Below are 24,740 nucleotides of genomic sequence, written 5' to 3' on the forward strand. Positions count from 1 at the left end.
CTTCACTGCCACAAATGTCCTCTCGCTCAACCTTTTTGATAGTTCTTACACATTTTAAGTTGGCTGTGAATAAACTTGAACCAGAGAACCAGACTATGGATTATTAAAAAAGTCCTTCAAGAGTTTGATGGCTTTTTTCTTGTGATAGAAAATGACTTGAGACCATCGAACATTTCAATTATTCTTTCCACTGCAGGTAGCAAGGAAAGCCATCACGTCTTCACACTTTCTAAAAGTTGCTTGTATTAAACTTCAGCAAAATTGGAAGGATTTCAGTGCCTAAGCTCTAATAGTGAAAACATGAAAATGTTGAAACACTTTGTGAATAATTGATTCTACATCATCAGCACTTGTTTGCAAAGTGTTATGCATGATATGTGCAGCACAGCCTACTCCCAAGATGTCCAGTTTCACATTCTTGCTTAACTTAAGAAAGACATTATTCTTGCCTTTTCTTGCAATGCCTCCGAAGTTGGTGTTGCAGTTGTCACCACAAAATGCTATTATCTTGTTGGTTAATTTATATTTCTCCAATATGGACAATGTGATCCACTAATGTCTCAGATGTTTCTCCTACGAGATTTTGGAATTCAAACAATTTCACTTGTATTCCTTTTGTAAGTATGAAATACCTCACCAAAACTCGGACCGACTTCAGGCTTGAGTGATTTGATGAATTTATCATAACAGATACACATTTTGCCTCACGTTAGTCACTCATCACATCACGAAATACAAATGGAGCCAGTACATTCACAACTACACTTTTGCATTTTGTACTTTCACATGTGAAACATTTTTGAGAGTAAGTTTTGTATGATGCTAGATGTGCAATCCACTGATCTCAATGAATTGTTATGCTTGATAGAATGGAAAGCTAGCAATCCTCCTTGTGCAGCGAGATGTTTCCATTCACCATTTACATCTTGTTGTTTTGTGATGAAAGAGGTTAATTTTTGGCTTGCACTTTTTGCTAACTGCTTCTTTGTACTTCTTTTTAGCAGTGCGCTGTGTAATATCTGAATGACCACCGGGTTCAATAGAAAATTCAACTGTACAAAAAACAGTGCATAAAACTTTACAGTTATGGAAATGGAATTCTTGGTTCAAAGTCTCCGTGAAACTACATGTTTACTTGGGCATTTTCAAATAATGTTACTGAGCTTACATCAGCACCAACAAATCAATACTTTGAAAAACACCAGAGAAAATGCTACTAAGAAAATACTAAGCTCTCTTCGATGCTGAATAAAGTGTGAATGATCATTTGTGTGAAAACATAATGTTTCCTTGTGCTCTTTACACCACTGTATCCTCTTTTAAGCATTACCATCAGTAATCAGTGACTTGGCAATAGCAGCCCCACCACAATATACACAATGCTGAATTGGTCAAGAAATACGTTCTTCGATGTCTCTACCCCATTCCTCTTTATGCAACAACTATTTGGTCATCAGCCCCTACAACACATTTCGAAAAGTTCCTCAGCCTGGAATACTGGCTCCTGAAATGGCCTTACTGGCGGACTAGCAACCAGTACAGTATTTCTAGGGCCGAACTCTACAAAAAACAAAACAAAACAAACAAACATCACTGCATGTTCATAAATATGTTGAACAGCAATTACAAGAACTACTACTTTCATATCAGGTGTCTCCATTATTTTGTCCCCTTATGCATCAGTAAACACAGATTTTAGTTTTTTTTTTTTTTTTTTTTTGTTAATTTTGGCAGTGCCATTGTTTGATAGCTTCCTTCAATAATTGGTACATGTAGAAAGAACATGTCTGGTTCTGGGTTAATTCTCAGAGGCAGAGCTGCATGCCACCGGATGGGTCCCCAGGTTGCAGATAGGGTGATGGCTTTCAGATATGGAGGCTAGCTACTTTGGTGGCCCCGAACAAGCAGCGCCAGCTACTATCAGAGCATGGTGGGACAAACCTGGCAAGTTGTCCCTACAAAATGCCACACAAACTCTACAACGGTGCTGGGACTGTGGCGAGCCTATGCTGCCACCTTAATCAAAGCACAATCAACCATGAGGGAGGGCAGCAGTACCCCTCATCATCGGCAGAAGGCAGAAAATGGACTTGGTTTCTGAGTGAACATGCAGACGCACCCTTGGCATACATACTCAAGACTTTGTTTCTGCTACTGCGATGTGAAGAGCAAGGGGAAACTACCACATTATCTATCCCATGTTTTAGCACACATGAATTTTCCACACATTTCTTCAGCGGGTGACTCCAACGAGACCTTGATCATTCAAACACCAGGTGTCATGTCCGGCAGGAGGCGATGTAAGGCTTCTCAGGCCATCAACCAACGAAATCCTTACATGAACCTTGGAACATCAGAATTCTGCTCCAGACAGGAAAGTTGGAATGCATTAAAAAAGAAATGAGACAATACCAACTCAAGAATTTAGGATTAAGCGAGGTCAGATGGAAAGAAGAAGGAGACTTCTGGAGTGATGAATTCAGAGTAATTCACTCTGGCGCCACAAATGGACAAGGAGGTGTAGCACTAATTATGTAGCACTAAATAACAGACATACTAGTCATAGGTACGAGAATAATAACAGCAAGAATAGCAGCAGTACCAACAGACATGCTGATCATCCAAGTCTACATGCTAACGTCAAACCACGAGGAACAGGAAGTAGAAGACATCTACAAACAACTGGAGGAAGTACTCAAAGACACACCATCAAACCTCAATGTGATAATCATGAGAGATTGGAATGCGATGGCAGGAGAAGAAAGAGAAGACAAGATCACTGGAAATTATGGACTGGGAAACTGAAATGAACGAGGGCAGTGCCTTGTAGATTTCTGCAGACAAGAGAAACTCATCATCACAAGTTCCCAAAAGAAGATATCAGCTAGATTATATCCTAGTAAAAGAAAGATATCGAAATCAAGTCACAAAGTCCATATCTTACCCAGGTGCAGATACAGATAGTGATCACAATCTTGTAATGTTAAAGAGCAGACTAAAATTTAAAACACTAAAGAAATGGACCAACAGGAAGAAGTGGAATTTAGAATTATTAAGACAAGAAAAAGCAAGGCAAAAATTCAAAGACACAATAGGCGAAGCGGTACAAAAAAACCTTAATGAAAACAAAACAGTAGAAGAAATATGTAAGTTTATTAAAGAAACCATCACCAGAGCAACAACATGAATTGTAGGCTTCAAAGGAGCAGAAGCGAGGAAACCATGGATCTCACAAGAAATATGGGCAAAAGTAGAGGTAAAAAGGAAATGGAAAACCAACAGTACTGAAGAAGGTGTAGCAAAATATAAGAAATTAAGAAATGAACTACAAAGAGAGTGTAGACAAGCAAGGGAAACATGGTGGAGCGAGAGGTGTAGATTCATTGAAGATCTAGATAAAAAAAGGCAGATCAGATCTAGCTTTCAACGAAATTAGACACTTCACAAGGAAGAAGGGAATAAGATCCAGCACAATAAACAACAAACATGGTCAACTTTTGACAGAACCTGAAGAAATAAAAAACAAGATGGAAAGAATATATCACCGAACTCTACCAAAAAGACCACCAACAAGAAATAGAAATCAAAAAGAGTGGCTCAGAAGACAACACGGAAGACCTGTCAATAACCAAGGAAGAATTTGAAGCGGCACTAAAAGCAGTGCCTAATGGAAAAGCAGCAGGAATTGACTCCTTGTCCATTGAGCTCATTAAAGAGGGTGGTGATGAGCTACATGAATGTATTTTCACCTTAACAAACCAGATGCAAAAAAAGTTCATGGCCTGAAGATCACTGCACAGCAGACATGATCCCATTCCCCAAGAAGCACAATACCAAGGAATGCAGCCAACACAGGACTTTCATTCTTATCCCGCATGTATCCCAAATACTAAAAATAATAAAACAGAGAATCAGTGACAAAATTAACAGATATTTAGCACCCAACCAATTTGGTTTCAGGAAAGATAGGGGAAAAAGGGATGCCATCGCAGCCCTAAGGCTCATGGGAGAGAGATTTATTGGCCTAGGAAAAAATCTCTACATTTGCTTCATTGATTACGAGAAACCCTTCGATAGAAAACAATGGCCAAAACTCTTCTCAATCCTGGAAAAAATAGGAATGGACGAAAACATACTAAACTTAATAAAAACATTGTACAAAGACGAGAAAGCCATAGTATACATTGATAACTTTGAAACAGACCGAAGAAAAATAGAAAAAGGAGTACGACAAGGCTGCCTACTTTCACCAGGCATATTTAACCTCTATGTGGAGGAAATGATGGCAGAAGCCCTTGGAAACAGCAATTTAGGAGTGATCATAAATGGCGAACAAATAAAAGCAATAAAATTTGCGGACGATCAAGCAATTGTAGCAACTAGGAGTGACCTGATCGAGATGTTAAAGCTGATCAACCACACAGCAGAGGCTTATGATATGAAAATTAACATGAACAAAACAAAGTGCATGACATTCTCAAAGGACCCCAAAGCTATGGACATCAAAATAGGAAACAATAATATTGAACAAGTAGCAAAATTTAAATATTTAGGAGAAATGCTGAGCCAAGATGTAAGATGCACCAAGGAAATAAAAGCAAGAATTGGGCAAGCAAAACAAGCTTTCAAGGAAAAACAAAAAATTCTGACAACAAATTATTTGAATGAGCATATAAGAAAAAGAATTCTAAAATCCTATGTTTGGAACACGGCCCTATATGCATTCGAAACCTGGACAATAAACAAACAAGATGGACAGAGAATTTAAGCTTTTGAGATGTGGTGTGGAGAAAATAAGCTGGACCGAAAAAAAGACCAATGAAGAAGTTTTAGAGGAGCTAGGAGAAAAACAAAAAATGACAAACCTAATCAAGGAGCGAAGAGGAAGGTGGTTCGGACATAACCTAAGACACAGTGAAACGTTGTGCCTGATTATAGAAGGAAAGATTAATGGAACTAGACCCAGAAACAATTTCATAAAGCAACTGCAAAGGGATACAACAACAAGATCATACCAGGACTTGAAGAAGCTGGCACTCAACAGAGAGATGTGGAAAAAAGTCATCAGTGCTACCAACCAGTTGCAGAGACTGAAGGAACCCATGATGATGATGAGAAAGAACATCCTACAAAATTATTTTTCAGTCTTAGGAAAATGTAAAAATTAAAGAGTAGGTCAAACATGAGTCTAGATTATACAGAACACCACTTCAGGTGGTGGCTTCTGACTGGATTGCAGGTTTGTGCATCAGTAGTTATTTTAAATAAAATAAGGGCTGTTATACAGTTACAAATTATTTTCTTTACTTGGTATCCATAATTTCCCACGAAGCAATATTATTTACATTTACTATAAAATTACAATTTTCTCACATGGTGCATGCAATGACAACATTTTGCAGTGACGGCCTCAAGCACAGTAGCTTTCAAACTGTGTATATGTGGACCTGATGCAGGATGAATGCAGTATTAAGGATTTCATCCCTACAAAGTTTAATTTTACAGTCAAGATCTATGAAAACACCAAATTCAATAGATTTAAAACTGATTCCAACAAGCAAAAGAGGAATAGAAATCAGCTAGTTCATTCCATGTGGCATTACTGTGATTCCAAATGACATGCAATAAAAGAGCCATGTGATAAATTCTCAATTGGGGAAGAGATGATCACCACATTGTGTACTGACATCCCTAGAAGACCACTAAGATTGCCCATATATAATGAAGGGTGCAGGTAGTCAGATTGTGTGATATTCTGGTAGATAAATAAACAAGTTTGTGAAGGTACCAGTAATTACAAAAGCCACAACATCTCAATTAACTGGGTCTGTGTGACAAGAAAACTGAAGCCAATTGAAGTTGTGAATATTAAAATCACCTAACCATTGGGAAAGTTAAACAGCAGAAAGTCCAGTTTTAAGAAAAGAAGTCAAAGAGTTCTTGGTGATTAGGGAATTTGCAACAGAAGTAACAGATATTAGCTAGAGAGATTTTAGCTAGAGGAGACCAAAAAGAGCAAATTCCAAATTAAGGAATGTGTGACAAGAATATCAGAATGGGCATATATGCAAGGAATCACAGAGATAAAAAATTATGTAAACCAACATGGGTACTGGTCAAGGCAAATGAAAATTTGGAATCTGTCAGAAAAATTAAATGGGATGGTTGTATACTGTAAACTGTATACAGTGAAACTTCCCTTTAACGGACAGCCATGGGGAACGAAAAATGTGTCCGTTAGAGAGAAGTGTCCGCTAACAAGAAGTCTGAGGGAGAAAAAAAAAAAAAAAGAAAGAAAGAAAAATCGTTAAATGTTTAATGTAAAATTAAATTAATATATACACAGATTTTGAACAACATTTTTGTAAATAATATACAATTACATACACAAGAGATAAAGAAAAATCGTTAAACGTTTAATGTAAAATTAAATTAAATTATATACAGATTTTGCACAATATTTTTGTAAATAATATACATACAATTGTGCTATGCATATTATGACTTTATCTTAAGAAAAATACATACAGTAATCACTTATTTTCTTTGGCACCTTCTTCCGGCTGATAATTTTGTTTTCAACATTTGTTTGGAGTGAAGAAACCATCGAAAGTCCTTCAGTATCTTCTTCAGCGGCGAAAAACATTTTTAAACGATTGATTTGTATGAGCGCTTCTTCTATTTTCATCGGTGGTTCGTCGTTAATATGTTCTTCGACAGAATGACCTCCTTCCATTTCTTCATCCTCATGAGGAACTTCTTGAAAAATATCGATGATAATGTCGCTGATATCTATAGCACCATCTTCTGTAGTGAGGTTCGAGTCTATATCTTTGTAGCCTGGGTCACTTGTAGCCGAAGTGTCGCACATTATCAATAGATGATGAAGTTCTTGTTCTTCTTGGTGCTCCAAATTGCTGTTCACAACTTCAATTTTTGCGTTTGAGAAGCCAGACTTTACAAAACAGTTCACGACAGTTTGTTTTCTAATTGCGTTTACTGAAGAGGAAATCCACTGAATCGCATCTAGGATGCTGATTTTCTTTGCAAGGTCACTCGCACATGTTACATCGTTCATGTTTGCAATGTCTTCACTACGTTTTCTGTAGTGAAGTTTAAAATTTTTTATTATCCCTTGATCCAAGGGCTGACACTCTGCAGATGTGTTTGGTGGCAGAAAAACGATTTGAATGTTGGACAATTCAATGTGCGGGTGAGATGCAGCATTATCCATGAAAAGAATAATTTTTCTGTTTTGACGAATCATGTTTTGGTTAAAGTGACTTATCCATTCGCTCATGGTATCTCGTGTCATCCACGCTTTTTTTATTAGACTTCCAGTCAACATTCAAAAGATTCAACTTTATGCCCTTGAAACAATGAGGATTTTGTGGTTTTCCTATAACAAGAGGTTGTTCAAAGTTTCCCAGCATATTTGTACACAATAGTACAGTCAAGCGTTCCTTAGAAATTTTTCCACCCTGGCACTTTTCGTTTTTTAGACTCTGTTTTTTCAGGAAGAGCTTTAAAAAACAACCCTGTTTCGTGACAGTTGTAAATATCCTTAGCTTCAAAATCACGACATAAATCTTCGAATTTGACGGTCCACTCTGTTACAACCCCAGTATCAACAGATCCACCTTCATCACTTATGGTTTTCCAAGAAATTTTATGCCGAGGTTTGAACTTGTCTAGCCATCCCACAGAAGCTTTGAACTCATTTACTCCCATAGATTTCGCAACCTCCAAAGCCTTTTCCCTAATAATAGGCCCATTAATGGGAATTTTTTTAGCACATTCGCACAAAACCACTCATACGTCACATTGTCAATTTGAAGTCCAACAGTTTTCGGGAATGATTTTTGAACCTGATCATTTCCGTGTTGCCAAAATTATTTGAGTAGTTCATTTTTTCCCTTTAGGATGTCGCTTACCTGTGTCTTCCCGATTTTGAATTTTGCAGCGAGATTGCGAACACTATTTTTTTGCCGATCATACGCATTAATGAGTTCGACTTTATCTTTTAATGTTAAATGTTTACGAGAAGACATTGCGCACTTCACACGACACTGAAGAAAACTGAAACTGAAAAGACGAAAGGCCGACCAATCCCCCCCCCATCTCAGTTGTCCTAATTATTTGCGATATGATTTCTTTCACTTCAAAGGTGGTATTTGTGCACAATGTCTGCTCTGATATTCCCTGTCAGAGAGGTAGAAAATAGAAATTTCCTCTTTTCAATCTTTTCAGGCTTAAAATTTTTCTACCAATTCTGTCATATTCATCTATTGCCTCATTGATCCCAATTCCACCAGTCACCTGGAACTCATTGACTTCCTCTCTTTACAGCTCGACTTTCTTCAGTCCAACTTTACCAACAGTAAGATAATTTTGCTTAGTGATTTAAATGCTCACAACTCCACTGGCTTCAGTTTTCTAGTCACACAGACTCAGCTAGTTGAGATGCTGAGCCTTTTGCAAGACAGATTTTCATGCAATTTAGCATGCAGTTCATCAGAGCTTGAATTTGAAAGTTGACTTGAACAGTGATCAACCATGGTAGATTCTTGGCCAATTTGGAAACATTTTTCCTAAGAATTTCTTAGCATTTGGAGGATGTCTGCTCAGGTTTACAGAAAACTTGGTGCGCTTGTTCTGATTTTATATGCATTATGATTGTGAGAGAGGCCCAAGGCATCTGAATATCAACATAGCCATTTTAGTGTTTTGGTGGAGTTGAAAGTGGCTTAAACTGATAATGTAAATTTACTTGTCATCTTGTTCACTGCTTCTTTACTAATAAATAAAGTCTTCTAACTTTCTGATCAGATCTTAAGTATTCTGAACTGTTCCATTTTTTTAAAATGACTCTGAATACCATTTTAAACCTGACAACAGAACCATTCATCATGCAAAATCTGGTTATGCATAGTTGTATCAAAATGGTTATGATTTCAGAAAACTTTTCTGGCCAGCCATCTTCAGTTGCAAACTTCATTGAAATTATAAGGATTCTGATTACAATGTAATCAGTGACGTAACAGGAAATACTGTTACAAAAATACACATATTTCATCAACTATATAAATCCCTGCCACACTTAATTAAGTTTCAATTCAGAAAACAGACACTTGGTTAATAATATTTTAGCTATGTAGTGTATAAATCTCAATAACGCTGAACTGGTTTCTGATATGCTGAATAAATATTCTGCTTCAATTTTCACATTTGAAAAAGTTTCCTAGCCAATGGTTTCTAGGAAGTGAACGATTTTGCATTAGTTGAAAAGCAACTAGACTTTAGTTAGCTAAAATAATAGCTAAGACATGCTTTAAAAATGGCACCAACCACAGAACATATAACAAAGAAAATATCTTTTACTTATTAAAACTTTGAGAGAAATTAGCATTAGTAGAGGCATATGATGCAAGAAAGCAAGCTGATGCAGCATCAGCCAAAAAAAAAAAAAAAAGGACAGCCTTCTGTTGAAGGCGTCCTTTTTTTTTTTTTTTTTTCTAGAAGGCTGCTACTCACAAGTTATAAAATGATGTTTTGAATGTGCTACTATTTACATTTATCCCACAAATATTATCAAAATGAAGACAGCATTAACTTTCATAATCATATATTTACACAGGACATCCATTCTGTTCTACCTATAATTGTATCAACCTCTAGCCATGTTTTTTTTTTAAATTACCTTTCTCTCTGAAAAATATGTACTAAGATATGTTGAATTGTTTTCCAAACTCAGTTTAATTCACCATTAGCCTAACATGTTGTCTAGCATTACTAGCAGCACCATACATGTCATGTTAATAACTCAGGTTAGCAAGGAGAATTTATTTCTCTTTTTTTACAGTGGAAAGCTGTTATGAAAAAAAATAAATAAATAAAAAGCAATATGGAAAACAAGCATTAAACATTTTAATGGTAATAAATAGGACAAGCTTCTGCATTTAAAGGAAGTAAAGTTCAGAGCACTTTTTAAATATTCTATATTGTTAAAGCTATAATAGAGATTAGTTTTTTTCTATACAAGGATAGCCTTATTATGTAGAAATCTTGTTTGTTAAATTGCTCAAACTGACAATAAATTTATCAAGTCAGTAATAATAAATTTGCTAATGTTTATCATTGTTTTGCTTAACAATTTACTAAGCTTTTTGCTAAGCTGTTTTATCTTGGAATAAACAAGGTAACAGCTATAATTTTTCTCATCTTGCTTTGCATGGCTGTTCATATGTTAAGTCTTAATGAGGCCATTGCACGAATTTATGTGTAATAATCTGCATCAATAACCCATTTGTTTCTGTGAAACCTCTTGCAAAGCAGGTGGTTTTTTTCATTCGTGGAGATAAAGAAATGTTCATACTGCTCTTAATTTGTGTAGAAAAACCTGTGAGCAATAGAAGAGATCCCAAATTTAACCTACAAAAAATATCATTAGTTTACCACATAGATACTGTAGACCAGTATCCATGTGGTGAACTAATTAAGCTATAATAAATTAAATATGAAAGACATATTGACTTCTATGAGTTGACTACATAGTGGGAGAATTATGTGATCACATTTGTTTCCGTTTTTTTGGTTGAAATTCAAAAATTCTGCACATAAGGCGACTTTCAAATTAAGTCATTCTGTGTGCTAGTAAGTCATTACAAATAATCATTCGTTATTCAAGAGAAAAATCCTGTGTAATAAAATAAACACTTTTGTATATACTTACACGTTTCACTTCTCCTTCTGGATCGGGATGACCCTCTTCTGCTAATTTCTTCCTCAGCTCTTCAAGTTCTTCTTTCTCTTTCTGACGGTCATAATTATCTGCCTCTACTTCTTTCTCTCGATCTTTCATTCGGCGAACTAGAGCACTGCCTCTATCAACATGAAATACAGATCTTATTTTAATATGCTTGTAATTTACTATTCAGCAATTACATCAATAAAACTGAAATGAGAAATTCAATGATACCCTCCCAGTCATGAATATAATGTTTGAAATAAGGACAAGAAATAGCTAAAGATTCTCCAATTTGTAATATGACCTTTTATTTTAACATTAAAATGGAGAATTAAAAGTATGTATTACATATAACACATTTTTCAAAATTTAGAAGGGCATCAAGAAAGAGTGCTGTTATTGTTCATTTTTATAGGTGAAAACATGTTGTGCATTTTATACATCATTCATTAATTATGATGCCTCAAAAGATGTATGCAAAGATCATTATATTTTTATATTTTTGAAATAAAAGCAAATGTGTGCTTTTGGTGACACGGACCTTCAGTACACTTCTTTTGTCACTAAATAGTAGGGTGACCAACTCTTGATCAGCCAATTCCGGAATATCAACGTTAAAAAAAATCAGGAAACAACCAAAAAAAAAATCAGGATATTTTCCTGTTAATAATACAAAATACCTTGTAATATTAATGCATGTACATGTCCCTTCTTGGTTATTGTACATATATAGGTATACCGTGAGGTAGGCTGAATAAATTAGATACATGTAGGCAAACTGTTTATTCATTATTAGATCAACATCAAACAATCAACAGAACATAGCCTTCTATTATTTTTTAATGATAAATATGTGATAAATTGGGACAAATGGCATCCCACCTAGGGTTCTTTTGGGACGCCTCTATAGAGAGCCAAAAATCAGAATGTCCCGCAAAATTCAGGGCTTTTGGTCACCCTACTAAATAGGCACATCCAAATTTAAATACTAAATGTCCATATCACATTTTATACACAGCGAGCTCTATACATCTCACTTATTTGCTCAATGGTTCTAGATATATTGATATAAATCACGTTCCCCAAAATGGATTAAAAAATGCTATACACCCTGTCCTCGAGTAACACAAGTTTTTCATGAACACAAATTTAGCTTAATAGTATTTACAGTGGGACTGGTTTTTGACCAACTCAGCTGGTCATTAATGAGACTTCTCCATAATTGCATAAAGTGGAAGAACTTTATACTGTGAACATTTGTTTATGCAAATATTATTGAATAAAGCATTGTTGAATAATGTCACAGGACATCCTCCACCATGCAAACATTTAACAAATATATTTGCATGATGAGGGATGTCCTGTGACATTATCCTGTGTTTTTCACCACTTAGAAAATTCTTTAAACAGCAAACACTATTTAAAAGTGTTAAATTCTGCAAAGAAAGTAGCAACTACCATTTATTAATTTTTTTTTCTACATGTATTATTGTTTCTTTTTTGCTAAAAATGAGTTACACAAAAGAAATAATACATAAACAATACAAAATAAAACATTAAACAAACTAGCCACAATAAAGGTTAAAATTAACAACGTGTCAATCCTGTTAGAATTACATTCCTGTAATTATGTTATTTCTTAAGAATTTGTGTTCAGTTAACATGAGTTCAGTTCACTCAATTTCATTTAAAAACAGAACTACTCTCTGCATTTTAAACAGGGTGTATATAAGAACCATTAATTTTCTTCTGTAAATTGATAAAGGTAAACATCTTCTGTACCTGTAAGGGGAACCCCAGCTACTGTATTTAATTCTACAGAACTCAGTATCCAATTGTTGACTTACAAGAATTTACTGAAAATTGTTATAAACAACCAGCATTAAATAAGGATAATTACCGTAATCAAATTTCATCTGATTGTATATCAAGTTCAGCCTCTAAATAGACATGCAAATTTAAAAATCTTACCTCTAAGAGTGAGCCACCTCTCATCGGTTGCACTACATTCAGTTAGAAAGTATATTTTTGTGAACAATGGCATCACAAAAATCACACACACACACTGAGAGATAGCTTACTTATTACTAGTTTCAGTTTTGCTGAACATAATTAGTAAAACACACATTTATGGCAGGAAAAAGAAATAAAACTTATTTATTTTTGCAATTGTATAGAGAAATGCACTTCAGTTCTCCCTTTCAAAGTTAAAATCTATACATTGCAACTTTTAGTTATTTCAGAGAGCTTTGTGTTCCACAACTGTAAAAAAATTGCATCACTGCTTGACTGTACAGAGTATTCTTCGATGTTTATTTAAAAAAAAAAAAAAAAACAGTGACTATCGACTTTCCTTTTCTATTTGGTTTTATTTTATAAACAAAGCAATACATATGACTGATGATTGGAAACACTGAAATTTTTGGACACACTCTGAAAGAGTAGGCAGAAACATTACAGCAAAGTATAGTGGTGTAATTTATGAGAAAAATATATTAATATATCCAGGAAAACCACCCTAATTTAAAAGTTTATAAAATCGGTCAAGTAAATTTAGTAATAAATTTACTTAAAATTACTTTCTGCCTTAAACTGCATTAATGACCATTAAAAGGCTGAACCCCAACATAATGACATATCTACAACTGAAAAATAATTTTTAAGATAGAGTGAAAAAAAACAAAAAAATTTCACACTCTTTAAATAGCAAGCAATTACAAAACTTAGTTCACAAACAGATAGTTACAGGCAAATGTTCTCAAACATTTGACAGAAAATAAAACTTGTTAATTCTTAAACTTGATCTAAGAAAACAGACAACAAAAGGTGATATCTGGCTAATAAAAACAGCAAATTGCCATTTCTCACCCATTCAGCAGTATCTGGACATAAAAGGAATTATTCTAGTCAATAATGATCCATGCAGCCTCTTTGTGCAATAAATTCAACCATACTTCCTTCACACAGAAATTCAGTAACTTCAAAGAAATAGAGAAAAAAAAAACTTATCAGTATCCTTTTAAGTTGACAAATGTTTTAAATATTTAAGTGAATCCAAAGCTAGCTGTGAATGTCCAGGTGTTTGTGTGTGTAGTTGTGGGAATTATATTTCTATTTACTGATAAAATCAAAGTTTGATGCTATTGCAAGAGGTTTATAATTTCTGCTCTTTAATTGACTGAAATAATATACCTATTTCCCCTGAATTCATATCAGCACCATAACCAACAATAAAAATAAACATACTATTAAATAAGTAGTCCCCATCCATACATTTGTGACTCATGACACTTGAATATCGACGATTTTACTTTTGTACACTTGCTCACAATTCACAAAATAATCAGGAAGAAAATAAATAAAATGAGGAAGTTGCAACTTCCACAGCCACCGCTTTTAACAAACCAAAATTGGTACATGTGCTCCGTGTTTTCTCACGAAATCTCGATGCCTCTTACATAAAGGTGGTAGTTGATACCCTAGCCGATGCAACAAGCACATCAGCTACCACTTTTGCTGCACCATTTGTTCTTCTGCATGAAATTTATATATATTATTGCATTGCTAAAAGTTAGTGATATGTTATGTTAGTGGTATTTCAAACGTTGCTGGATTCCTTTAATATAGCATAGAATAATTCTCTTTTCCCATATACATGGTGATTCACAAGGATACGGAGTAACCTAAGGATCTGATTTCTGAGACTGAGTTAAAGTTCATGTGAACATGGCCCAATTCTGATTCATGCACTCACACAACTTTGATAGAAAGAAGCAGCATTATGTACAGAGCAGTGTCACTCTTTTGCATTCAAGATGCCTTTTACACTTACAAGTACTAAATATGCCAATATGGTGCATATTCATGAACTTTGCGATGCACATGCTACTGCTGCTGAATACCAGCAACAAGCAACAAATAACTGACATGTTATTTACCAAGTTTTAGAAACATTTGCAAGATACTGCTCACTTTTAAGATGAGCATGCGGTTTGACAAGATGTGAAGAGCAAGACCATTGTTGAGGCAATACAGCATATTACCCATGCTAATATGCAAAGGATATCCCATGCATTATTGTGCTTTCTAATCAAGAGTACAGAAAATATTGCATAAAGAAGGCAAGTATCCAAACCACATGCAGCCTGTTAAACACCTTAAATCTAGAGACTCTGCTCAAATTTTGCAATTGCTGAATGATAACCACCATTTTAATCATTACATCCTATTCAGTGATAAATCTCAATTCACCGAAGACAGTCAATAACACAGACAACTGCCATGTTTAGAAGGAAATAAATCCCCAGAAGGTAATTTTCAATACTGATTCTGTGTTGGTGTGGATCTGGTATGATAAGCTGATTGGTCCATTTATATTTGAGAGTCATCTTACTGGACAAGTCTACAATTTTTGCAAAATGAATTAATGAAACTGTTACAAAAGGCATTTTTGTCTACACAATGTTGAACATAAGTGAAACATGACAGAGCCCTCCTCACTATTCATATGCAGTGGTTCATAAAATTGCCCACATACAGTGGCAGACAAAAAACTGCATCGCCTTAAAAAAATAACTTTTGTAGTGAAATGTATAAGACATTGTTTGATTACATTCATTTTGTTTGTTGCAAAGCAAAGGTAAAAGCTGCATCACCATAAAAAAGTAACTTTTGTAGTGAAATGATAAGACATTGTTTGATTAGTCATTTTATTTGTTGCAAAAGAAAGGTATTGCCTCAGATAACAGTTCTATTGCATCAGGCAGCAATTGCAAGGTATTGCATCAGCTGTTTCTATAAATACGGAATTGGAAGGGTATACACACTCATTAGTATTCTGTTTTGCGGAGGTATAAGCATAGCTCCAATATGTTCAATTGACACTAAGAAAAAAAATTATAGCTGTTGCTCTATCCAAGGAAGGGCTTTCTATGTGTGCGATCACTGGTAAAATAGGCTGCCACCAATCAACAGTATCCGGGATCAGGCCATAAGAGAGTGATTATGCCTTCCAAAGATCGATATTCTCTCACACATTTGAAGTTTCACATGTTTACATGTGAGCTCAATGTATGAGATGATAATAGTGTGTTTCTGCCTAAAAAAGAGAAACACTACAATTCTCACCTAACACACATGAACCTCATGTATCTCTTACCTCAGTTAACCGGTGTGTGTGTTACCTACAAGTGTGTGTGTGTGTGTGTGTGTGTGTGTGTGTGTGTGTGTGTGTGTGTGTGTGTGTGTGTGTGTCTTGAACTGTTCTCCCGCATATGTTAACTTTTCTTTATAAAAAGTATATTCATACAGCATCCCAGACATGGGTGAGCATCCTGGTTTCAAGAAGCCAAGCAGTGAGTGCAAAAGGAAAGCATTAAGTATAGAAGAGAAACATGAAATAATAAAACGTTTTGAAAGAAATGAGAGAACGTGATATCTCGAGGGCAACAGGCTTAAGTGAATCCGCATTGCGCACCATCAGAGACAATTAAGTGAAATTAAAAGCTAGCTGGAACAACTTCAAGTGCTGCAGAGTCAATTAGAACAAGGCCTAAAGAAATAGAAGAAATGGAAAGACTACTAGGCATATGGATTGAAGACCAAACCAAAAGAAAAAAAAATAAAATAAATAATTGGGAGCAAGCACTAACTATATATGAAGACCTTAAAACAAAAAATCATCAAATCCTGCAGAAGTGGTTTCTTTAATGCTAGTAGTGGCTGGTTTAATGGCTTCAAACACCTCTACTCTTTTCACAATGTTAAGCTGTCTGGTGAAGCCGCAAAGGCATTTCCACCTGTGGTACAGAAAATAATTGAAGGTGGTGGCTACACATTGGATCAGATTTTCAATCTGGTTGAAACAGGCCTCTATTGGAAATGTATCCCTTCAAGGACCTACATATCTAAGGCAGAAGCACGTGCCACAGGATTTAAGGCTAAAAATATCGCTTAATTGTGATATTCGCCGACAACGCCAGCGGAGACGAAGTTACAACCAGTAGTGATTTATCACTCTGCCAATCTGCAATCCAGCCTTGGTGTTCATTATAGGTCTAGCAAGAAAGGTTGGATGACTGGGCAAATATTCACGGATATTTTAGTTCCAGCTTACCATGACGCTTTCAAGAATTATTGCAAGAAAAAGAACTTAGATTTTAAAATTCTAATAATTCTTGATAACGCACCAAGCCACCCTAAGACGGTTGCTGAACTCTATCCGAATATCAAATTCATCTTTTTACCTCCTAAAACAATCTCTCTACTACAGCCCCAGTGACCATGGTATGATAGCTGCATTTAAGGCTTACTATTTAAGGCGTGCATTCAAGATGATAATTGCTGCTACTGAAGGTGACAAGGCACAACTGTTATAGAATTCTGGAAGACACTTAACATCAAAGTTGCCATTGATATGATTGTAGAAGCCTGGAAGGATGTAACAAAAGACTGCTGGAATCGTGTGTGGCTGAAACGTATCCCTCATTCAATTTGTTTGAAGGCTTTGAACCTTCAGAGCAACTAAAACAAATCCAAGCAGGTTGTGTTGTGTTGCTCTTGCAAAAGAAGTTCATTTTGAGGAAGTAGAAAACGAAGATGTAGATGGGCTTTTAGAATCTCACAATAAGGATCTATATACTGAAGGTTTGCAACAACTTGTTGCAGCCAGTCAAGTGGAAAGTTTAAATGAGGATGGCGACAAAGTCCAGCAGGCTGCCCCACGAGAACTTAAAACAGTAGAGTTATCAGCTGCTTTAAGTGGAATTCAAAAGCACCTGCAGTGAATTTGAAGATAATGATTATAATGCTGAACTTAGTAGGATAGCACTTGGTGGCATTCAGACCCATTTGAAACCATACAGGTAGCTCTTGTATGAAAGGAGGAGGCAGGAAAAGCAAGAAAAGTTAGATAGATATTTTAACCAGTACAGAAGAAAGAAGAGCAGGACAGTGGATCACACCCTTCCACATCGGGTATAACAACATTTCGTTCTAAGAATGATAACCCTTCTTCTATCTCTTCATTATAACTCACCAGCTACAGCCCTTTACCACACCTACTTCAAACAAGCAAGCTTCATGTCTTGCAAGATACAGTGCTATATTTACTGTAATATTTATTTATTTATTTATTGGGTTTCTTTTGGCAATTTTATTGGGTTTCTAACCTTTTTTTTTTTTAGTTTTACTTACAAGACAACATTTTTTTTGAGTGCTCTGCCCCTCTCTCTATTTTTCTCATAAGCATTGTTGTTTTTAATGCGTGAAATACCATAATGCGGAGTTTCTAGGATCACATGTACCGCATTATAGCAGAACTGACTGTACTTAGTAGACATTTTTCATCACATGAACCAGTTGAAGAAGTCTCTGCAAGGCCCTGGAGAAAATGTTTTCACTTGAAGTGACAAGATTCTTGGATTTAAAAGGAAACTGAATCTTGGACAAAATTGTTGCAAAAGGAAATCTGGAAATGTTTCCACTGCTGCTTGGGTTTGAGAGTGAGGAAAGATATCAGCAAGTCCTCCTAAGTCTTATTCAAAACCACCTCGAAGAACTGCAGAACAAAATTAAACAGCATTTTCCCTCCCTTTCAACACAAGTTTATGACTGCGTGAGGGACCCTTTCTCTGAATCTTCTGCTCAGCCTGAGAATTTGACTTTGAGAGAAGAGGAAGAAATTTATGAGCTGCAGTCTGGTTGTACACTCAAGGTGGGATTTACTGGTCTGCCAAATCAAGACAAATTCTGGGTTTCTTTGAAAGAAGAGTATCCTGCCATTCATAGGAAAGCAATGAACATTTTGCTGCAGTTTTCAACTTCTTACATTTGTGAATAAGGACAGAAATTGTCTCATTTCAGTTGAAGATGAAATACGTGTGTGCTTATCTCAAGTTCGACCCAGAATTGAGTATTTGTGCAGCAGAAACAAGCACAGGTTTCCCATTAAAGAGGTAAATTTCATTCATTTATTTTTAGTTTCAAAAATAACACATTTTATGCATAATAGGCCTATAAAAGAGATCAAAAAATTAACACGTCTATAATAATTTTGTAACTCTAAATATATTTCTTGATGAAATGTCAAAGAGTATGAAAAAAGCTGATTAAGCATAGGTAATGCATCTCCATCATTTCTACTACCCAGGTAGTATGCATGAATCATTTTATTATATCTCATATTGTGAATACCTTCACAACAAGTTGCCTAGGTATTGCACTACTTCGAATAAGTAACACTTCTCTGGGAAAGAAGACTACTGTTACTTATTCTCAGATGAGCAGCACCACAACCACCCAGATGGCACCGTTTCGAAGCTGGTTGGCTTCATCATTCGTGGGAGGGCAGGTGCCCTGTTGCAACACCATCAAGCATCTCTCATATTGTGGAGTTATACTTAATAACTGGGTTTTCACTATTGAACAGGGTCCTGCCCATCCAAAGATGATGAAGCCAACCAGATTTGAAACGGTCCCATCTGGTCTGGGTGGTGGTGGTGGTGGTGGTGGTGCCCCTCTGAGAATAACTAACAGTAATCTTCTCTAGCAGAGAAGCGTTCCTTATTCGAAGTGGTGCAATACCTAGGCAACTTGTTGTGAAGGTATTCACAATATGAGATATAATAAAATGATTCATGCATACTACCTGGGTAGTAGAAATGATGGAAATGCATTACACATGCCTAAACAGCCTTTTTCATAATTTTGAAACTACTAGGCCTATATTTGAGCCTGATCATGTCACTCAGTAAGAAAATGTTTCTCAAATCTTGATAAAATTGCGTCTTAGACTATATTTGTATTCACATTGCTTTGGCTAATGGTTTTAGTTGCTTTACTATTCAACATTGTCAATTTAAAAAAAAAATTTCAACTTGTAAATAATATTAATTAAAATCAATTTACAACTTTTATTTAAATTAATTCTACCAAGCCAACCTTTAGAAAAATTAAATCCCATTTTGGCTTAAGCCAGTTATTTAACAGAGCTTTATTATGTTTGCCTTATGAGTTTTTAAAATTTATAAAAAAAGTTTAATTTCAAGAAAGGTAAGCTAATCTAATCTTAACTATCTGTTTTTTTTTTTTCAAGAAAGGTGGGCTAAAAAGTCATTTTTAATTTTAAATAGGGGAAAAAATTACTCTTGCACATACCATACCTCATTACCATCTTGTATAGCAGAAATATGTGATAAAACTTTTAGGCTACTGGGATAATGTAAAAAAATGGAGTAGGAAATTAAAAAAAAAAAAAAAAAGGATAAACTAAAGTCTCCTCTACATACACTACTGACTTGTATTACAGTTGATATCTTTTGTGGGGGATGGGGAACCTCACAAAAAGAGTAGGCCAATAAGTCGGCAAAAATAAACAGATTCACAGAAAATTATTATATCAACAAATTACTGATCACACTATCATAGATATAATAATGCATTATTATACCAACAGCTCATGCTACCATGAGCTGTAGATATAATAATATTTAAGCAAGGGTTCCCTGAGACCTGAAAATTATTTCAAGGGTTCCTTCAGGGTAAAAAGGTTGAGAAAAGCCGTGCTATAGTTTTAATGTAGATGGCAAGTGAGTACATTGAACCATTGAGGGAAATTATGAGAGCATCACTGGACACCACTGGATTGGAAAAGTGCCAACGTATTGCAAATACATAAAGGCAGTTCTAAGTGTAGATGGAATCTACCAACTTGTTAATCTAACTTTTGTAGTAGGCTTATATAGCAGAAGCCTACTACGAATTGTATAATTGCATGGAGACAAATGATCAAGGGTGGAATTCAGGATCACTTTGATAGAAATAGAATTCTGAAGGATACACAGCATGGATTTGTAAAAGGAAAATCACGTTTAACAAATCTGGTTAGCTATTTTGACAAGATCACTTGAGAGCTGGACTTAGAGAATACATTCTACGTTGTTTATTTGGATTTCAGCAAAGCATTTGACTCAGTCCCACATGAGTAGTTACTTTATCAGCTGGAACAGGTTGGAATCACAAAGAATATCCTTACTTGGATAGCAGGATGGCTTCAGGGCAGGAGGCAGAGGGTTGTGATAAATGGTTAGTCTTCTGTTTGGGTCAATGGAAGAAGTGGAGTTCCCCACGAATCAGTATCAGGACTACTGTTGCGTTTGATTTTCTTAAATGACATCGATGAAGGGATAGAGGGCATATGTTTAAATTTGCAGAATGGTAGAGTAGTTTATGATCACCACCAAGCAGAGCTTCTTCAGTGACATAAATAGACTTCAGGGATGGTCGAAAAGTGACAGCTATGCCTTGCTTGGTATGCCTTGGATGGTCGAAAAGTAGCAGCTTCCTTGCATTAAAATGCAAGGAAGGCACAGGGTGTTCTATAGATGATATATTGAAAATTTTCTAGTAGAGATAAGAATGTCATAATCCCAATATAAGGCTATTGTGAGATCACACTTGGAATACTGGGTTAGACCACATTGGAATATTGTGTTCAAGTATGGAGACCACACCTAAAAAGACATTGAGCTTCTTGAAAGAGTCCAAAGACTGGTAACTCACCTGGTGAGATCGGTAAAAGGACGTCCACATGAGGAAAGACTTCGAATATGTGGGTTACAGCTTGGAAACTAGGTACCTTAGAGGAGACTTCATTGAGTTATTTAAGGATCTGAGAGGCAAAAGTAAAATGAATGAACATGAAATTTTACTTTTGTCCATTTATAAATGATTCTAGGAGTCATAAATTCAAGTTACGGGGTGGGTGGAGGGTTAAATGGATTACAGGAAGATTTATTTTATCCAGTGAGTTATAAATTTCTGGAATCAGTTACCTACATGGGTGGTTGACAGTGTTCGGGGAAATTAAAAGATCAGCTGGATAGTTACCCATGGGTAGAGGGAAATGCATAGGTTTCTATTTTCTTTTCTTTTATTAATTTTATTATTATTTTACTCTTTTATTTTTTAAGCTGGTGCAGCATAAGCCTTAGGCTTCACTGCCCCTTATGGCCATTACTAATACTAGTCTTTGTTATCGATATCTTTGTGGGAACTTCTTAACTTTCAACACCTTAAATTTAACTTCTCTAGTGTTCAAAATTTACCTTAATAATGGATGCTACAAGATCAACTTACAATATAAAGTCCACGGACATCACGATCCATATGGACCACATCTGGATCATCACTCACACCAGAAATGCAGATTCACATCTGCAAGCATTTCTGGTGTGAGTGATGAGTTTGTCATTTGTATAGCCTGCTGCATGTATTCTAAGGTTGGTCTAGTGGACAAACTTAGCTGAACTGACGATTCTTTTCTTTTCACCTGATATAAGGAGTTTAACAATCTCGAATTAGAACTTGGTGCATTATGAGAAGAATCTGAGTCACTGTAGAAACAAGTGTCCTGTGACCTGCCAAGTGATGCATCCCCAATTTGGGTCCTAGATAAGAATAGTCAAATGCATGCCACTCTGGTTGAAGGTGATCTGGTTTTATTGGGAGGAAATGGATAATATTTTTTGTAATAAAGATAAGTGGAACAGAACCAGGGTGTATTTCCCAGAGCAACAATTGATGATGTTACTAACACGATGTCAGATTTTTAGGGGGGGGGGGAGGTGAAGAGAGCATTTCCATAATATTAAAGGAACACAACCTGACCATTTGTTGAATAAATATAGCACCATGCTGAAAAAAGCAGTGTGTACTGGAACATAAGAACAAGTTTGAGCTTCTGAAGACCTTTCAAGACCAAGATAGCGGCAAGGAATACAACAATTTTCTGAACATGAGAAACCTATGAAAAATTAGGAAAAATTAGTCAAGAAACACTTGTCATGATGAATTGAAAACGACAAATGAAAAGTATGATAAACACTAACAAGGGCAAAATTGAGTATACTGAGTTATGCAAAGCCATTAGAAAGAGACTCAGAGAGGACATAAGAAGATTTAACATAAGAAAAGTAGAACAAGCATTAAGGAAAAACAAAGGACTTAAATCAGCAGTCATGAGCAGTAATACAGAAAGACAATGATACTGAAACTGAAAGAACAGTGATGGTATATTTATAAATAGCAGAGAAGTCAAAATTCAAATAGCAGAAAAGGCAAAATTCAAATAGCAGAAGGAGTGAGGAAATGATACAAACAGCGGGGGAAGATGAATCACAAATTAGCAATGCATATGACATGTAATATCCTTCCTGATGAGATAGAACATGCATTGAAGAAAATGAAGAATCAGAAAGCCTCAGGTGAAGATGAAGTTACTGGAAAAGAAGCTGAAACATAAGCCAGAATATCAGCAGTGGATCGACAATGACGGAATCCATACTGGCGATCATTGACCAGACGGAAGGTTTCTAGTTAGTTTAAGAGTTGGCGGTTAATTGATTTCTCCATTACTTTAGAAAGAGTAGAAGTAATTGCAATGGGATGATAATTGGATGGGAAGGATTTGTCACCCTTTTTAGGAACTGGCTGGATATGAGCAAATTTCCAAGCAGAAGGAAAAACAGCCCTGGAATAAGAAAGTGGAAAAAAGGTGGCAAAGAAAAGGAGTAAGTTCAGGAGCTCAGGTTTTGAGAACAATTGGAGAAATACCATCAGGACCTGGAGCTTTCTTAGTATCAAGATTCGTTAAAATCTTTCTGATCTCCTTTTGACGGAAGACCACAGATGGCATTGAATGGAGCATGTTGGGAATGGTGGGAGGTGTTTTACCAAGATCATTAATACAGGAGTTGGAAGAAAAATGGGATACTAGCAGGTCAGCTTTATCCTTGGCTGAAGTGACAACAGAATCTGGTTTTGACAGAGGTGCAAGCAGAGATGGCAAAAAGTTGCAGCCAATGGCTTTGGCAAGAGTCCAGAACGTTCGGCTACCATTAGGACAAGAAGCAAGTTTTCTACCCTTAGCCTGTTCAAAATCTAGTTTGGACTGATTAATAACTGCTTTACAATTGTTGCAAGCTTTGGTGTAGGCAGAAAATGAAACTGAAGAATTGAAAACAAGCCAATTATGATATGCAATGTTCTTCTCTTGAACAGCCTTAGCACATTTTTGGAAAACCAAGGGTTTAGATAAAGGACGAGATTTTAAAGTGGAGTGTGGAATAAAGGATTCCATTCCTACAAGAATAATTTCACTGATGCAATCTGAGCAAATGTTGACATCAGAAGTTTTGAAACAGTAATCCAACCATGGAAATGAAATTTTGCAGGTCATCCCATATTGCATTCTTGTAAAGCCAAACAATACGAGGTTGAGAACAGCCATGAGATAAAGGCTCCATTGGAGAAGAACAATCACCAAGTTGTGAGCTGAAGTGCCTAAAGGACCTCTCACTTTGACCGTGTACTTAGAAGGTTTGTTTGTGAGAAAAAGATCAAGGCCGTTGGCTGTATGGTTAGGATTGGCCAGAGTTGTGAACATTAAAATCACCAAGGAAAATTACCTCTGTGAGAAAAGTTGGACTGGAGAAGGTCAAGTTACAAAGAGAGGAAGTCAAAGAGCTCCAAGTGATTAGTGGAGTTGGGAGAACGGTAGAGACAACAGCCGAATTTAACACAATGAGGTAGAGAGATTTTGAGCAAGAGAAAATCGAAAAGAGGAGATTCCAAATTCCCAAGTCTCTGACAGGGAATATTAGAACGAACATATACCCAAGTACCACCTTTGAGGCGAAATGAATCATACAGCGAATAATTTGCGCAACTGAGATGAGCAGTAGTTGAATCAACCAATAACTGAGATTCTGTCAGAAAAAGTACATTGGGTTTGGCAAACTGCAAGTGGAAATGGACATCGTTGAGATTAGAATTGTGAAAACAACTAGGAAGTGTATATATATATATATATATGTATATACAGGGTGTTTCAGTTAAACGTTTCAGAACTTCTAAGAGGGGTAGGGTACATCCTGACAACTCGAAATCATACAGCAATGTGGGGTCGGAAATGCTTTCCTGAAGCGGTGTTGTA

The 24,740-nt window shown here is 35.9% G+C and overlaps 1 protein-coding gene across 3 annotated transcripts in view; it reads right to left on the reverse strand.

Annotated features, from left to right (window-relative positions):
- Positions 1 to 24,740, reverse strand: part of LOC150081794 (RNA-binding protein 25) — a 769,112-nt gene that overhangs the window by 117,248 nt on the left and 627,124 nt on the right. For all 3 annotated transcript variants that reach the window (XM_090378892.1, XM_090378890.1, XM_090378891.1), the window contains one exon: positions 10,733 to 10,883. In XM_090378892.1, the coding sequence (XP_090235018.1) occupies positions 10,733 to 10,883 (151 nt within the window). The remainder of the gene's footprint in view (positions 1 to 10,732; positions 10,884 to 24,740) is intronic.

Source organism: Mastigoproctus giganteus, chromosome 8 (genome assembly GCF_048544385.1).
Source record: "Mastigoproctus giganteus isolate SK-2022 chromosome 8, ASM4854438v1, whole genome shotgun sequence".
Lineage (NCBI taxonomy): Eukaryota > Metazoa > Arthropoda > Arachnida > Uropygi > Thelyphonidae > Mastigoproctus > Mastigoproctus giganteus.